This window comes from Nannospalax galili, unplaced genomic scaffold, assembly GCF_000622305.1.
Source record: "Nannospalax galili isolate Female #2095 unplaced genomic scaffold, S.galili_v1.0 scaffold186, whole genome shotgun sequence".
Lineage (NCBI taxonomy): Eukaryota > Metazoa > Chordata > Mammalia > Rodentia > Spalacidae > Nannospalax > Nannospalax galili.
Window position 1 is genome coordinate 2,627,834 of NW_008358774.1, and position 17,432 is coordinate 2,645,265.

Here is a 17,432-nt window from a genome sequence, read left to right on the forward strand (position 1 = left end):
TGTAATGTCCCTGTTGTCATTACTCTGGGACATGCTGCTACCTGTCTTGAAATTTGCTTCCTTCTTTTTTGTCTACATATGGACTTCCTTCCTAATAGTTGCTTTAACCTGATGTTTTAATTTACTTTTATTTGTTGTTGAAGGTTGCACTCTAGAAACTCAAGAGTCATTATCTCTAAAGTTGCTTGCTAGTCTTTTAGTCAAAATGAGCTTATCCTAGCAACAGTGATGTATTTATTACAGTGCCTGGAGATCTTGTTTCAGCCTTCAAGGCTATAGAGATTGTGTATATTTATTTTCACCCAGGGTCCCTGTTACTTTGTAGAAGGGAAGAGGGCAGGCACACTCTTCCTTAACTGCCATCCAAAACTAGTGTCTATGCCTTGCCTTCTAGACTGTAGAAACATTTGGACAAGAATAACCATGCTTTTTACCTCTACTCAGTGTAACTCCAGGGACCTGTACCAACAGCAGGAGTTTAAAACTGAAAGTAAAGCCAGGCATGGTAGCTCACACCTGTAATCCCAGCACTAGGGGGCTGAGGCAAGAAATTTGCCATGAGCTACAGAGACCCTATCTCAAAAAGAAAAAGAAAATGAAACTAGGTGTGGTGGCATACTCCTTTAATCCCAGAGGCAGGCAGATCTCTGTGAGCTCTCGACCAACCTGGTCTACATAGGGACCTTTAGGCCAGCCAGGATACATAGTGAGATCCTGTCTCAAAAAAACCAAACAAACAAACAGAAAAAACAACCAAACAAGCAAACAGAAATCTGACAGCAACAAGAGAAAACAAACACAAAACCACAACAAAACAGACAGGTTGCAAAAGCACTGGTAGGATTTCTGAAGTCTGTCATTGGTTTGTGCCTACAGGGTATCTGTGCCAACACCTTCTATAGGTCTATGCATTAATGACAAGTATGATTGCTTCTTCAAAATTTAGTTGTATCTCATTTTTTCAAGCTGGTTTTTTGTTTGTTTTTTCTCCTTGAAGTGACATCTCATACATTTGAGAAAGTAATCTGTATTCAGGCAACATTTCTACATAAATTGGCCTTTTCAATGTACCTTAAGGGAATGACCATAAAAACCAGGTTATTAGACTCTTTGCAAGCCACCAAGGTTTATCCTTTCTAACCAAAATAATAGGTCCTAGGTGACTTTGTACAGAGTGTAAAGATAGTTTGGCCCAGATAAAGATGTATATCCACACAAGTAGTCAATATGACTTGTCCACTGATACCTGTTGTATGAAGCCTAGAACCTGAGAGCTAGGATATTATATCACTTTCATTATTGGACCAACCAGGAAGAGCCCATAGCTCAGTTCTTCTTTGGCTTTCTGAAATGACCTGTCTAGCGAGGGCAATCATATGTTCTAAAATTTTAATATTTTTTTAATCAGTGAAAGGATTCATGTCTCCTTCGCATGTGGCATGGAATCATCACTAATGCTGGAGGAAAGAAAATAGCTTTCCCTACATCTTCTGTTCTGTGACTGTTGCCACATATCAGGCAACTGGTGTCACTGCAGTCAGTGTGTGCCTGAGTGACAGAGTGGTACTGTGTCTAAGTTAATTGTGGTGAGGGGAGCAGCGGGCAAGCTGGTGGCTCAGGCCTATAATCCCAGCTACTACATAGGAGACAGAATAAGGAGAATAACAAATTCAAGGCCTGCTGGGTCTACAGAATGAGTTCAGGGCTATCTTGGACAACTTAGACTCTGTCTCAAAGTGAAAAATACAAAAACTGGGGTGGGGCACTGGGACTGTAGCTCAGTGGTAGAACATTTGCCCTAGTTTCCATCTGCAGTACTATAGAAGAAAACAACAAAGGAAAGGACAATTAGGGCTGGGGATGTAGCTCAGTTGGTAGAGTGCATGCATGGTATGCATGAGGCCCTGAGTTTGATCCCTGGTCTGCAGAAAATGGACGTGATGGCACACACCTGGAATCTCAGCATTCAGGCAATGAGGTGGGGCAATCAGAAGTTCAGGGTCATCCTCAGCTACACAGCTAGTTTGAAGCCAACCCGGGCTACAGTGAGAGGAAATTTAAAAAAAACAAAACAAAACAAAACAATTAGACAACAACTCTAGTTTTATCCATTGAGTAGTTGTAAGATTGGTGGATGAATGAGGAAGAAGCAACATTTGCACAAGATTCTGTTTAGCAAAAATACCAGCTCATATATGTTCCCCATCTGTTCTAGACTTCTAGTTGACTTTGCCATTTCTCCCAATATTTTATACCTGTAAGAACTCTGACTCAGAAGTTTGTGCTACCTAAAAATCAGAAACAGACACTAAACAGTTTCTTTAAAATCAGTCTTCTTCTAGAAAACATTGGGAAATATGGCTGAGCCAAACAGACAAAGAGGAAATGATTCACTGAAGGACAGGGATTCAGTAGGACATACTCTGTCCTCTGAGACTGGGGCAACCAGGGGACTGGGGCAACCAGACAGCAGGGTTTCCATGAATTAGAAAGATATAGCATGCTTAATTATATGCAGTCTTTAGTTCAAATTCCATATTTCAGTCTCCATAGCTCTTTAAAATCAAGATGCTGGGCCAGTGAGATGACTAGTGAGTAAAGATGCTTGCCACCAAACCTGACAAGCTGAGTTCAATCCCTGGGTCCCTCATGGGTGAAAGGAAAGAGTTGACTCCCACAAATTGCCCAATAATGCCCGCACATGTGCCATAGCATACACATGAATACACAACACACACACAAGAAATGTAATAAAAATGTTTAAAAATAAAAGTAAATAAAGTCAAGATGTGGTGTTTAATATTTATTTCCAAAGCATAGCTGATGATTTGTGTATGTTTTCTTCCATTTAAATGGACTCAACACAATTTCAAACTTCTGTAATCTTATCTTAAAATTACATAAGGATGAGCCTGACATGGTGGTACACACCATTAATCTCAGTATTCAGGAGGCAGAGGCAGGTGGATCTCTGTGAGATGGAGGTCAGCCTGATCTACATAGGGAGTTCAGGCCAGCTGAAGCGATAGAGAAACTATGTTTCAAAAAACCAAAATCAACAACAGTATATTATATGATGGTATATAATTATGAACTATTCCCCCATAGATATATCTGAAGCAGAAAAGAAAGTTCAGAGGAATCCTTTTATGAGTAATTTTTGGTAGTTTTTACTTAAACACATCATAAAAGACACGACAAGACTTTTAAAAATTCATAGACTAGACCTGTAAACAAACTAACTTGCTGGTTGATGGTATGGTCCAGTAGTAGACTATATGAGGCCCTGGGTTCAATCCCACCTCACACACAAAAGTGAACTTATTAATTAATATGTGTGTGTATGTGTATGGTGTGTGTACATTTGTGTGGGAGGGTGCCCAGGTATGTGTGGGTGAGGGTGCTCCTGTCCGTGGTGCATGTAGAGGCCAGAAGTCGACATCAGGTCTCTTTAGTCACTTTCTACTTTATTTTTTGAGTCAGGACATCTCGCTGGACCCGGAACTCACCAATTCAACTAGGCTAGCTGGCCAGCCACCAATGTCTCTGTCTCTTTAGCTGTGGGTTAACAGACACAGGCTGCCTCCTCCTCTAGCTTTTTTTTTTTTTTTTTTTTTGGTCTTTTTGAGGCAGGGTCTACCTGTAGCCCCAGCTGGCCTGGAACTTGCTGTGTAGACCAAGCTGACCTCATCTTACAGAGAGCCATCTACATTTTCCTCCCCAGTGCTGGGATTAAAAGCGTGCACCTCCACATTTGGCACAGTGCTGTTACTTTTTAAAAGATAAATGTTGCCTACCTTTTTCTTTTCTAAAATAATCGATATTTGTTTCTGGTGTATTCTAACATCTCATTTTGGTTCTTAGCCTAGTCTTCATTGCTGTGCTAGGCTCTTAGTGATTCTCTGGAGTCCACTAAACTAGAACTTGATCCTGGGAAGATTTTTAATATGTTCAACATACAGATCTTCCCTGGTAAGGAAATTGGATGTGATCTGAGTTTATAAATAATGTGCCTGTGTGTTGTTTCCCATTTGTAAATTAGGCAAATGTCTGTAAATTGTCTATTTTGTGAGGATGGCAGAGTGTGATGTATATAAATCATAGGGAGTAGACTACACATTGAGAGTAACTTGGCCAGGAATTTCTGATTATGTAGTATGAAACAGGGACCTGTCGTTATGTTTTGTGGGCAGAGGGAATTCTTAGGAATCCCATCATTACCTGGTCCTTATGCAGTGGCCAGTGATGCTCAGCCAGCAGTGATCAGCAGAGTGTGGGCCTCAAATACTTTCTTCAGTGTTCACTTCCAAAGCATATCTGATGACTTATAATTTGTTGCTTTCCATTTAAGTGGAGTAGACAGAATTTCACTTTTTTCCCTTAATTTTAAGACTATATAGAAATGAATCTCAACATCATGTCATAAGTTCAGGTTTTTTTTGTTGTTGTTGTTTCTTTTTTTTGGCTTTATTTTTATTTCATGTGTATGCATATATTGCACTCATGCCATGCAGTGCCCAAGGAGGACAGAAGAGGGCATTGGATCCCCTGGAACTAGAGTTATGGATGATTGTTAGCTAACATGTAGGTGCTGGGATTCGAACCTGGGTCTTCTGCAAGAACGTCAAGTGCTCTTAACTGCTGAGCCATCTCTCCAGCCCCCTGGCATGAGTTTTTATCTTTTAGAATCTAATAGGATTATTTTGTGGTATATGACTATACTTGGCTACTGTTCCTATGCATTTTTTTTTTTTTACTAAATGGAAAAATAAAAACATAAAACCATGGTTTTGCCATTATTTTTAATGATAGGATTATTTTGTGGTATATGACTATATTTGGCTACTGTTCCTATGCTTTTTTTTTTTTTTAACTAAATGGAAAAATAAAAACATAAAACCATGGTTTTGCCATTATTTTTAAAGATTTAATTTGTACTAAGGATTAATTTTATTTTATTTTCTTATTGTATTTTGGATAAGTTTTTGGCTTTGTGATTTTTTTTTTTTTCTAAGACTCCTTTTCTGGGTAGCTTGACATCTGTTTATTTACAGTTACAAATTTTATCTGCTTCCCTCTCTTTTTTACCCTTTCTCATGTTTCTTTGTCTTTTTAACATACTACTCTGTTTAGTTATAAAACTCTTATGAAATAAATAACCCTAATTTGAGGAAATGTTCACTGGATCAGTTCCTGCATTCTTCCCCCACCAGAACACAGCAGATTGCTGTTGAATTTTGAATGTCACCCACAGACAGATGATAATGGTTTAAGATGGATAATGAAATGCTTGGAACACAGATGGGCCTGTAAATCAATTTTCTTTTTCTTAGGACTTCCTTCTGACATGAAGAATCAATGTAATTAACACTGGTTTCAGACCAGTATCATTTAAATGGTATTTCTATGGCCCTATTGTTTCACTGCTGTGTTTATTGGATTTGGGGAAAGACTGTCACTATCACTGCTTGATGGATACTCTGCTAGTCACCTGGTGGGGGAAAGGCTATACTGAAGTCTTTACAAGGTGATTATTTGGAGTTTTGTTCTTTATTGTGTATATGGTATGTGCATGTTTGTGGGTGAGTGCCTATGCATGTAGATGGGTGTATAGGGGCCAGAAGATCCATTCACCTTGGTTTTTTGTTTGTTTTGTTTTGGTCTTTTTTTGAGACAGGGTCTACTTGTAGTCCCAGCTGGCCTGGAACTTACTATGTAGACCAGGCTGGCCTTGAACTTACAGAGATCTATCTGCCTCTGCCTCTGCCTCTGCCTCCGTCTCCTGAGTGCTGGGATTGATTAAAGGCATATGCCACCACACCAGGCTCACCTTGGTTTTTTGAGACAGGGTCTCTCACTGGCCTGGAGCTTACCAAGTAGGCTAGACTGACTGCCCAGTAAGCTCAGGAATCACTTGTCTCTGCCTCCCTAGCAGAGGCAGGATTATAAGCACATGCCACCATGCTTGGCTTTTTTTATATGGGTTCTGGGGATTGAAGTAAGATCCTCATGCTTGCAAGATAAGCAATTTACCAATTGAACTAGCTCCCCATCCCCTGTTCTTTATGGGGACAAATCTCACTATATAATTCAGGCTTGCCTAGAACTCTAGACTGTCTGCCTCTACCCCCCCCCCACCACTGGGCTTATAGACATGTACCACCACACCCTTCAAATATTGCTTATTTGAAAAGTAAGTCTTCCACAGTGCTCAGTAGCCATGATCTCAAAGGGAATACCCAAGAATTCCATGCAGTACTTGCACCATAGGATGACTTGCAGAACAAATTAAGAAGAAAAGTAGATGAAATTGATGATAAAAGTTTTAGGAGGTAGCAGGAACTAAATAGTTAAGCTCAATTGGGTACCAAATCAAATAGAAAATGTTGTGGGGTTTTGGTAGATTTAAAATGACAGGGTCAGAAGGGGCTGAGGGTACAGGTGATGGTGACCTGTGGACTTCCATTTTCTGATAACAAGCCTCTTTCTGTTTTATCCCCAGCATCAGTCATTGGCCATGATGATGGTAGTAGTCACTCAATGTATCTCCCAGATCACTACTCTACACTAGAAAGACTCGATAGCTATCGGTCTACCGGGCAGCGCTCAGAAACCAGGGACTCCAGCTGTCAGACCGAGGACGTGAAAGTCATTCCGCCATCAGTGAGAAGGATCAGGGCTCACAAGGGGCTAGGCATTGCAGCCCAGATGAGCCACTTCTCAGGCTCCTCTGGCAACATGTCTGTGCTGAGTGACCCGGCGGGTATTGTGTTTCCATCTCGCCTCAACAGTGATGCTGGTTTCCACAGTCTTCCCCGTTCTGGGGCTAGAGTGAGCACTTACTCCCTGGAGGCAAGGCTGGGTGCCCTGGGCTCTGCTGAAGACATAGATGGCACTTTTCCCTACCAGGGGAGCAACTCGCAGGGACATGAAAACTTTGCACATTTAGGAGTTGCCTTGAGGACCGGAACCCTTTTGAGACCCAAGTCCCAGGAGCTGAGGCTTGTGGAGAGTGAAAACATAGCAAGTCCAGCATGTGTGGTTTCTCCTCATGCAACCTACTCCACCAGCATCATCCCAAATGCCACACTCTTGTCCTCCTCAGAGGTTATTGTTATTCACACTGCTCAAAGTGCAGGACAGCTGGACAGTAGAATGCCTGGTTCATCCTCTTACTCAAAGATAAAACCCAGAGATCGCCCCACACCCAGATGTTCTCTGAAAGATGACCATCAGTCCCCCAGTCACCACTGGAACGAGTGTCATTCCATTCACTCACAGGCCTTAGCTTGCCCTGCCCCCAGTGCCAGCACACTGTTATCCCTCTGTGATTCAGAGGTCTCTCTAAATACCCCAGCAAATAGGGAGAATGGATCCCATACCATGCCCTATCATTGTAGAAACAACCTGAGTTTCCCTGCCCATTCCACAGATGTCGATGGCAAGAGTGAGTCTAGTTATTCAGGGGACAGGGGGCATGGCTGCTCAGAGCCCTGGGAATACAAAGCCTTGGGCAATGGGCAGGTATCCCCACAGAAGCCACACCTGATAACTCCTGGTTGTTCCACTCCCACAAGTAACATGAGCAGCTGCAGTTTGGACCAAACGTCTATCAAAGAGGATGCCAGATCTCTGTATTCAGAGGACCATGACAGCTACTACACATCCATGCACAGTGATTCTGGACACAGGGCTGAGAACTTATACAACAGCAGCGATGGCTTTGGGAACCCCAGGCACAGCGTGGTCAATGTTTTTGATGGGAGAACTCAGAAAAGCCAGGAGGACCGGCCAGATCACCAAGATAAATCGCTTTCCAGAAACATCTCTTTGAAGAAAGCAAAGAAACCACCCCTGCCACCCTCCCGGACAGACTCTCTGCGAAGGATTCCCAAGAAGAACAACCAGTCCAATGGACAGGTGCTCAATGAGAGCCTGATCGCCTCCCTCCAGCACTCCCTGCAGCTGAGCCTCCCTGGCAAGGGCAGCAGCTCACCCTCCCAGAGCCCCTGCAGTGACTTTGAGGAGCCCTGGCCTCGTTCCCGGAGCCAGAGTACCATCAGTGCCAGCAGTAGCATGGCCTCTGCCACTACCCCCAACATGTATTCCCTGTGTGGGGTCACACCATCGCAGAGCGACACGAGTAGCGTCAAGTCAGAATACACAGACCCTTGGGGCTACTATATTGACTACACCAGCATGCAGGAAGACCCAGGGAATGCCACAGGGGGCTGTTCATCCAGCAATGGGGCACCAACTGGAAATGGGCCAGTCCGCCACATCCATGAGGGCTCAGGAGCCCCAATACCCCAAGTGCCTGGTGGCTCAGTTAAACCAAAGATCACCTCCCCGGAGAAGTCACAGAGAGTCACCTCTCCATCCAGTGGGTATTCCAGCCAGTCAAATACACCCACAGCACTCACCCCTGTGCCTGTGTTTTTAAAATCCATGTCACCAGCAAATGGGAAGGGGAAGGCCAAGCCCAGGGTACCAGAAAGGAAGTCCTCTCTGATCTCATCAGTATCCATCTCCTCCTCATCCACTTCTCTCTCCTCTAATACTTCTACTGAAGGAAGTGGCACCATGAAGAAGCTGGATTCAGCCCTGTCCTCAACTGCTCCACCTCCTCCTCTACCCACTCTGCCCTCTCCATGTCCAGCAGACAAGTCCCCTTTCCTTCCACCCCCTCCTCCTCCAGCTGATTGTTCTGAGGGCTCCCTTCTGCCTCTATCTCCCGGGTTCCCCCCTCCACCACCAGAAGCCCTTGTTCCCTTCTGCTCTCCCACTGACAGGTGCCTTCCTCCTCCTCCTCCCCCAGCACTTAGCCCCCCTCCTCCAGGACCCTCCCCTCCCTTGCCAGCGCCTCCACTTTTCTTGCCCTCCTCAGAACCCCCACCCGCCCCACCTCTGGACCCCAAGTTTATGAAAGACACCAGGCCTTCTTTCAAAAACTCTGGCCAGCCTGAATCCTCCCGGGAGGCCCTCAGGCGGCCTGCCAACAAGGAGGAGAGCAGCCGACCCCCCATGCCCCTGATCACCACGGAAGCATTGCAGATGGTGCAGTTGAGGCCGGTGAGAAAGAACTCAGGCGCCGAGGCTGCCCTGTTGTCTGAACCAACAGCTCAGGAACAACGAACTCCAACTGCTCCACAGTATCACTTAAAGCCATCTGCTTTTCTGAAATCCCGAAATAGCATAAATGAAATGGAGAGTGAAAGCCAGCCTGCCTCTGTGACGAGCTTGCTTCCAACGCCTGCCAAAAGCCCGAGTCAGGGTGACCATGACAGTGCAGCCGAGCGTGGCGGCCTTCTGAGCCGCAGTGATGGAGCTCCAGGTCCGGGACCCAACCTCAGGGCCACTCCGCTTCCAGACTCTTCGCCCAGCAGGAAGCCGCCCCCCATCTCCAAGAAGCCCAAACTGTTCCTGGTGGTGCCACCTCCACAGAGAGATTTCACAGCGGAGCCCACAGAAAACGGGAGCGAAGCCCTCCAAGGCGTGCCCAGCCCCATCAGGGCAGAGAGATGCTCTGTGCAAAGCAAAGAGGAGGAAGAGAGCCTAGCTGGTTCTCATGCCACGGTCCCCAGCAACTCGGTTCTGAAGAGAGGTGCTCCGGGGTCCTTGTCCTCTGGTAGCCTGGAAGCCAATGTTTCCATGGTCCAACCTGATGCCTCTTCAGCCCCCACGCAGGAAGAGTCCACCGAGAACAGCGTGGATGGTGAGGGCAAAGTGGAGAGCTGCTTGTCACAGCAGGATGGAGAAGGTAAGCCTGGCCTCTGCTGTGCTTCTCTGATCTTCTGCAGCTGAACCAAATAGGGCCGCTGAACACACGTGGAACCAGGTGCATCTGAGTAGACTTAGGGCAAAGTGTGTGGGCTTCTTACACCTTACTACCAACACTGCATTTAGTGAAAAAAATTTTTAACTCCAGATCTAAGAAAGAGCAAAAAATAGAGAGGTTGGGGTGGTCTGCAGCAGGCTGGGTGCACAGTAGCAGGAGTGATCTCCCTTAGGAAGGGCTGCAAAGAAGTGTTCTAGCTACCAGAATGTAAGAGCAATTCCCTACAAAGTCAGTAGCCAGGAAACCTGAGTGCTGGCTGTCAGGCTAGTGTCATTTCCCCCTCACTCTGAAGTCAAACTGCAGACCCACACTGTAGCTCCCACACTGTCAGTGGCAGGCAGGCAGCATATTTCAGAGCTGGGCAAAGGACTGAAATTCTAATCACTGCATCTTGTGTTGCCTGCTGACTTCTCTCTAGCTGGAGTGCTGGAAACCAACTCAGCCGCTAGCTCCTCAGAAGCCTGTGACTTCTCTAAGGAAGATGGGAGTGACGAGGTAATGACCCCCACTAGACCCAGGACCACAGAAGACCTGTTCGCAGCTATCCACAGGTATTCAAAACACCATCGTACTTTAACCTGCTTTATATATAGTTCCTTCTTTCTGAACAGCTCCTCTATTTTCTTGGTTTCTTCTGTCACCCAGTCATGACTCATGAACTTTATTCTTGTGTGTGTGTGCGTGTGTGTGTGTGTGTGTGTGTGTTTCTTATACTTTCATTTCCTTTTGAGTCCAATTTCTGTTTTGCCTTGTTCCACCAATCTCTATGATGACACTGGGCACAGAGGTTCAATGTGATACCTTCTGGTAGACACTGCATTTGCTGGCAAGACCCTAATGTGTCAGTCACAGGACAGTGTGTTTATAAGAATTGGATCCCTTTGGTGAGAGCAATTCTTTGGACTTGTAGTGCAGACAAACTCTACAGAGCTCCTTTCCAAAGGGTGCTTTAGTTGATCTCTCTCTCTCTCTCTCTCTCTCTCTCTCCTCTCTCTGAGACAGGGTTTCATGTAGCCCAAGTTGGCGTGCTTTAGTTCTCTCTCTCTCTCTCTCTCTCTCTCTCTCTCTCTCTCTTCAGAAAATTCATAATTTTACAGTGTTCTTTTTTTGGCTTCTTAAACAGTAGTACATTTCTTTTAAAGCAAAAGCAAAAAACAAACAAAAAAAACAAAACCTCTTGTGTTACTGTATACACGTAGCACCATCTGCTGGTTTTTGAAAAAAGTACAGGGTAAGTTTCTGTTTTTTAGATGGTCATGTTTAAGAGTAAACATGATTTAGCACTACAGTTCTACTTATTACAAATAAGTACATGTGCAAATAAGTATATGTGCAAAGTACTTTAAACTCTACAGCTGTGTAACATAACCCTTCGGCTGCTTTCTAGATTTCCTTGTTATATTTTCAGATAATTCTTGTGACCATTTTTATGCTGTCCAGACTTTATTTTGCCCTCAAGGAAGGTCCTTTTTTTCCTCCTGAAACAAGGAACTCTATAAAATCATTTGATTCAATGTAGAAATAACCTATGTCAGCACCGGTCCCCAAACACATAATTTAAATGAAAAGATTTTTGCTTGAGGAAGGAAATACAATGCCGCATTACCTAGAACTCTATGCAACATAGAAACATCTAACTTGGGGGAAAGCCACACTGGCAGTCTGAGTTATCTGCCAAGAATTAATGCTTTGGGGTTTTTTTGTTTTTTTTTTTTCTTTTGTCTCTCAGCTGTAGTCTTGGTATAAAAGATCCCAAAGACTGGCCCCTTTAATGTCGTCTCACTATTTTCTTTGATCTCATTATAAATAAAAAGGAAGCTAGCTATTCAACTCTCTCTAAAAACAAGGAAATGAGAAATAATGCATCTTTTGGAACCAAATTAAGTGGCATTTATAGTTTACACAGATGTTTCTAACTGTAACCATGCTAGACACATAATAAGCACTTAATAGTTTCTGAATTAAATGAAACCAATTGGAACTTAGCTGTCAGGAAATTCTTTAGAGACTCGAAGTCTTTCATTTACTATGGAATGCACTGAGTTGCTAAATATACAGGAATATGTATTTATAATAGCAAGCTGCAGAGATTTGTGTTGCCTAGTTGCTGTGTATATTAAATACTTGGTCTCAAATCCAACTGTTGTGGAGCCAAATTACTGCATACTTTTCCTAAAGATATGTCAAAGGTCTCTTCTATATTTTATTTTGGCAGCCTTCAGAAGGCACTAAAGAATGTGTGGTTTCTTCCACGAGACAGTAACATCTATTGCAGATGTAGAAATCAGCCAGTTTGTATTTTCTGTACACATGAGAAAATTAAAGGCCAAGTAGCCTTAGGAATGGATAGCAAAGAGAGAGCTCAGATGTATGCTAATTTCTGTTGTAGCATTAATACCATATTAGTAGATGAAATCAAAGCTTTTCTGAAGACTGTGACATTTAGAACTTTATGTTCATGTCCTCCAGTACCTAATTTCATAATTTAAAATAAAGACTATCTAAATTGAAGCACAGCTTTCAAGTTCTATAATGCAAATTAATTCTTTTCAGATGTAAAGCCAGATGGAAAGAGTAGACACCAGTTGAGGTGTGAAGTTTTTATATTTATTGAAGTAATTAGATTTGAAGCCAGTGTTAACTGTTTAAGTGTTTTTTATAGCCACCGTCTTTAAATATGTGTGTGTACATTGTGTGTGTGTGTGTGTGTGTGTGTGTGTGTGTGTGTGTGTCTGGTAAGTATTGTACATTTTCAAAACAAATAATTGAGACCAGCCACTGTTCAAGTACTCGTGTATGCACAATTCAGAAGTTGAAATTTAGCTTATAAGGGGCAGCTGCCTCTTCAGAAACAGCAAGGCTTTTATAAAATCCTGTCATCTCTTTAAGTTTTATATCTGCAATTAAACGCCCTGGATTTAATAGAGTATAGTGTGTGTGGTTTGATAGAATATAGTATATGTGGTTTGTTACATCTCAGCATACCCTTACCATTTAAAAACAAAACAAAACATTATACCTCAGGCCAGTACCTGAAAGATTGAGACTAGCAGAGCTGCTTTTTGGGAAACCAATGTAAGTTTTAAAGACATGCAGTTATATGGAACAAAGCTCCATCAAGACTCAGTTGTGCTCAGTAGTTGTGTGTGTGCTCAGTAGCTCTGTGTGTGTGAGTGCGTGTACACGCGTGTGCATGAGTGCATTTATTTTCTAGATTTCAGTTTCTTCCTTGAAGCCCAAAATGACTAGATTAGATCATTTCTTTTCCAGCTCTGCAATTTGGAGATATTCTTATTTCTATGGTTTGCTGGAGTTATTAACTCTTATTCTTGTTGACCATTGAGCAGAACTGTTGGACTGAAGTATTATGGACCACATTCTACTATCCCATAAGGTCTGCTGCCCTGTCACTGTGGCCACCCGTCAGACCCTGCCTTGGGTCCTTATCATTACCCACTTTGCCACTAGCTCACACTTTGATACCTTATTTTTGTTCAGAAGCATGGAGACAAAGTCAAGAGAATCATGTTGCACAGTGCAGCCAGCGTGGACCTGTCCTACACTCTGCCTTACTGTACCATGTGAAAACTAAAGCCTGACCTGGTGATGAGAAGGAAGAATTTCCCCCTATGGCTTTCAGAGCTTTGTTAAGCATGCCTCAATACCTGACACATTATGGCTGTTACTGAATTCATCTTTATTGGCAAACACCGTTAACTTCACTTTTCGGATAGGAAATTATCAGAAAAATTAATTTACCCAAGGTCACACAACAAGGGAACTTTAGCAATGGCCTATGAAAGCTATAACCTAGGCCTATGAAACCTTCTCATAGACGTGCCCTTTTGACAAGTATGGAGACCGAGATGCACCATAGTTGCGTACTTTGTCCTAGTCACACAGCTAGCAAATGGGGGAGTTCAGAGGCACTTGGGATCTTACTGTACCAATGCCAGACACCCAGCATTTCTTGGCTACAGAGGCTAGAACTTTATAGAAGACAGACCTGTCTTTTTATATAAACTGTATCAAGACTCATGTAAGGCCAGCCCACTTGCACTGGGCTCAGAGCCATGCACTCACTTAACAGCTGGTCAGAAGAGAGCAGGGAGGGGCATGTGGCTCCTCTTCCTTATTACCCTCTCTTGCCAACAGGGTGGAACATATTAAACAGGGATATACAGGGAGGTCCAGAGACCAAGAACAAGAAATCCCCAGAGAGAACATTTGTTTTCCCAGGAGCAACCCCTCCCCTTCCACACTCAACCCCATCCCTCACATTTTCTCAGTAAGCACAGTTTTCTGAACTCCACTGTTAGCAGAACTCTTGTGATAAACTGGACTTCCACAAGTTGACATAGAACCTCATGAGAACCAAGGGAGATGAGCTTTGGATTAAAGTCTAGAATGACTGAGAATGCAAAGCTGTAGGTTGTTGTAGAAACTGGAGTGGGGCATGTCTCAGTGTAGGGGACATTCTCATCTCTGAGGCCTGTCCAATACATGCATGAAACACGACAAGCCAAGAGCAGAAAGAAAAGACGTTCACTCCGTGTCACTCTCATGATCAGCCCAATCAAGGAGAGTTAAGTGGAGAGCAACAGTGACAGAAAACTTGTGAAATGGTCCACCCACCCCCAAATGAGTTAATGTTTCAAACTGGTCCACTGAGGATGGAGAGTGACAGTGGTGACTGTCACAGTAGTTGTGGGCTCACATGGTAATACAAAGCATCATTCTTTCTTTGAAAGGCTTTTTGAAGTTTTTCATAGGAGTAAGTCTTGTTGGGCACAGCAATGCCACACCTGTGATCCCAGCATTTGGGCTTTTGAGGCAGGAGGATGCCTGAGTTTAAGGTAACCCAAGCTCTGTAGCAAAAGCTTGCTTAAGTATATATATACTCTTCAGTAAATGGTGACAGGAAGATGGGCTTAAGTAAGAGCAATTGGGGTGATTGCAGCAAAAATTGCTGAGGATTGACCTTTAGCTCAATTTTGCTTAATTTCAGATCCAAAAGGAAAGTCCTTGGCCGGAAAGACTCCGAAGATGATCACTCCCGAAATCACTCTCCTTCCCCGCCAGTGACACCCACGGGTACGGCCCCTAGCCTGGCCTCTCCAAAACAAGTCGGGTCCATCCAGAGAAGCATGAGAAAGAGCAGCACCAGCAGCGACAACTTCAAAGCTCTGCTATTAAAGAAGGGGAGTCGCTCCGACACCAGCGCCCGCATGTCGGCCGCGGAAATGCTCAAGTCCACGGACCCTCGATTTCAGAGATCCAGGTCGGAGCCTTCGCCAGACACCCCAGACAGCCCATCCAGCTGCTCCCCCAGCAAGAACAGAAGGGCCCAGGAGGAGTGGGCCAAGAATGAAGGCCTGATGCCGCGGAGTCTGTCCTTTTCGGGCCCGAGGTACAGTCGCAGCCGGACACCACCCTCCGCGGCCAGCAGCAGGTACAGCATGCGGAACCGCATCCAGAGCAGCCCAATGACGGTCATCTCCGAGGGAGAGGGCGAGCCTGCAGAGCCGGTGGACAACAGAGCGAGCCGGGCACTGGACGCTGTGAAGGGATGCTCCCTGGACAGCCTGGCAGGGCAGGAGGTGGACCAGGGCTGCCTGCCATCAGTGGAGGAGTCGGCCTCTGTGGATAGAACAGGCAGGGCAGAGGCCAGGAGTCCCTCTGAGCAGTGTGGGCAAGAGAAGAGTTAGGGTGAAAACCTGCTTTTTTTGATGGAGGCAGGGGCAAGCAGTGCACTGGCACTGCCGTGGGAAGCCTATGGGGCTCTTCCTGGCTTGAGGGGACCCTACTCAGCATTGGTGCTGGGGGGAGGGCTGTCTCAGCCCTGCTGGTCACTTAGGACTCACTAGCCATGTGACTTAAAAGCAAGTAGAAGCTTAAACTTATGAAAGTGCTTCCTGGGGAAGATCCCCCCCCCCCCAAATGCTGAGTATGTGTATGTGTGTGCATTTCAAACACTTTTTCATTTTAACAAATACACACGCTAACATATACAGAAATAGGAGAAAAAGTCAGAGCTAAGGTAGGTAGAGTAATGGAGTTTTCTGGACTAGGTGGCAACTGCTGTCAAAGCATTATGGGTATGAAAATGAGAGTCCACTAAGAAGGGAGAAACCATGACTTCTAAGAGGCCGTGGTGGGCTGGTTCTAACATACAACATGGATGTGCACACACATGCACTGTTGCAGAAGGCATGGTGGAGAAAAGAGGAGGCCGGGAAGGGCTAGGCAACTAATCGGTTCAGGTACTTTTTCTAGGGGAAAAAGCTTTGCTTCCTTTTTTTGTAAAAATAATAAATGCAGAAGTGGCTGCATCCAGGGCCTGCGAGGTGCAGATTTCAGTCCCAGGTTAGAAGTGTGGGCAGTTTGACATCAGTTTCCTCCTTGAGCTGCAGCCAACCCTTTTGAGGACTGAGGTGACTGTAGAGGTAAGGGCAAGAAAGGAAAGAAGGGCAGGGGAATGAGTGGCACACTGCTGGATTTGTTTCCTGCTTATTAAATAAAATATTTTCAGAATTAACTTGGAAAACTTGCACTGTAGAACTGTGGGTGGGGCTTTTCCTTTAACAAGAGTTTTGTTTGTTTTTTTAAACAAGCAATTTCAACTTCCACTTGACAATTTATCACTTGAAGTGTCAACATTTGCTAACTTTTGGATATCCTTTTGGTTACACCAAAGAGAAAAACAATACAGCTATTTTTTTTCCCTTGAACTGCCTGCAGCATCACATTCTCATTTAGAAAGTTTACCAAAATCTATTATGTATTATCTCACTTTGAAGAAAATGCTGACTAGCTCTTGTTAGTGAAATAAACTGATAAAAATTGGTAGGGCGTGGCTATTAATTAGCCCTGGGAAATAAGTTTTATTAGATTAAAAAGATTTTTTTTGCATCATTTGGTGTGTTTTTATATTTGTTCATGAATTGAGTTGCTGATCACCTTCCAGTCTCCTCCAATCAGAATTCCAACACTTTTTAGACATGGGATAAAAGTATGTGAAGTGTTCATTTTCACATAATATTCTTAGAATCCTTACCCCCCCTTCCAAGTTTTATGTAATTAGAATAAATCACAGTCTCCCTTTTTTCCACTCAACAGACCCACAGAAATACTGAGATTCTAAATCTATGTGTGGATTGCCATTGACAATGGTCTGAGAATTTCTGAACATGAAACCATACAAACCAAATTGTCATAAGGCTTCCTAAGAAAAACTTTTGATGCCCACTTTGGATATGTCTTTGAGGAAAGAATTAGGATTCCTTTTCTTTTCTATGAAAAACAAAGCTCTTCTCAAACCAGAAATCAAGACTTGACATGTGGCCACAGGCTCGAGGGGGCTTTTAATCCTTCGGGGCAATTTTCTACTACGTGGAGCACACAGATCATTTCTTGTAAATTTTAGAAAACTCATGTTGGCATTTGAATAACTGAAAAAGATTAGAATGTATGTGAATGTCAGAAATCTTAAACTTACTATATAAATATTTGACATTAAGATAAGCAGCATCAGAACTAATTATAAAATGATTAAAATGCCCATTTTTAAAGCTATTTATTAGGTTTTTAATTT

General features: G+C 43.8%; 1 protein-coding gene across 6 annotated transcripts in view; it reads left to right on the top strand.

Moving 5' to 3' along the window:
• Positions 1-16,750, top strand: part of Nhsl1 (NHS like 1) — a 271,008-nt gene extending 254,258 nt beyond the window's left edge. For all 6 annotated transcript variants that reach the window (XM_029558120.1, XM_029558121.1, XM_029558123.1 and 3 more), the window contains 3 exons: positions 6,503-9,760; positions 10,257-10,389; positions 14,847-16,750. In XM_029558120.1, coding sequence (XP_029413980.1) covers positions 6,503-9,760; positions 10,257-10,389; positions 14,847-15,546 — 4,091 coding nt within the window. In that variant the 3' untranslated portion in view covers positions 15,547-16,750. The remainder of the gene's footprint in view (positions 1-6,502; positions 9,761-10,256; positions 10,390-14,846) is intronic.
• Positions 16,751-17,432: the final 682 nt, after the last annotated feature.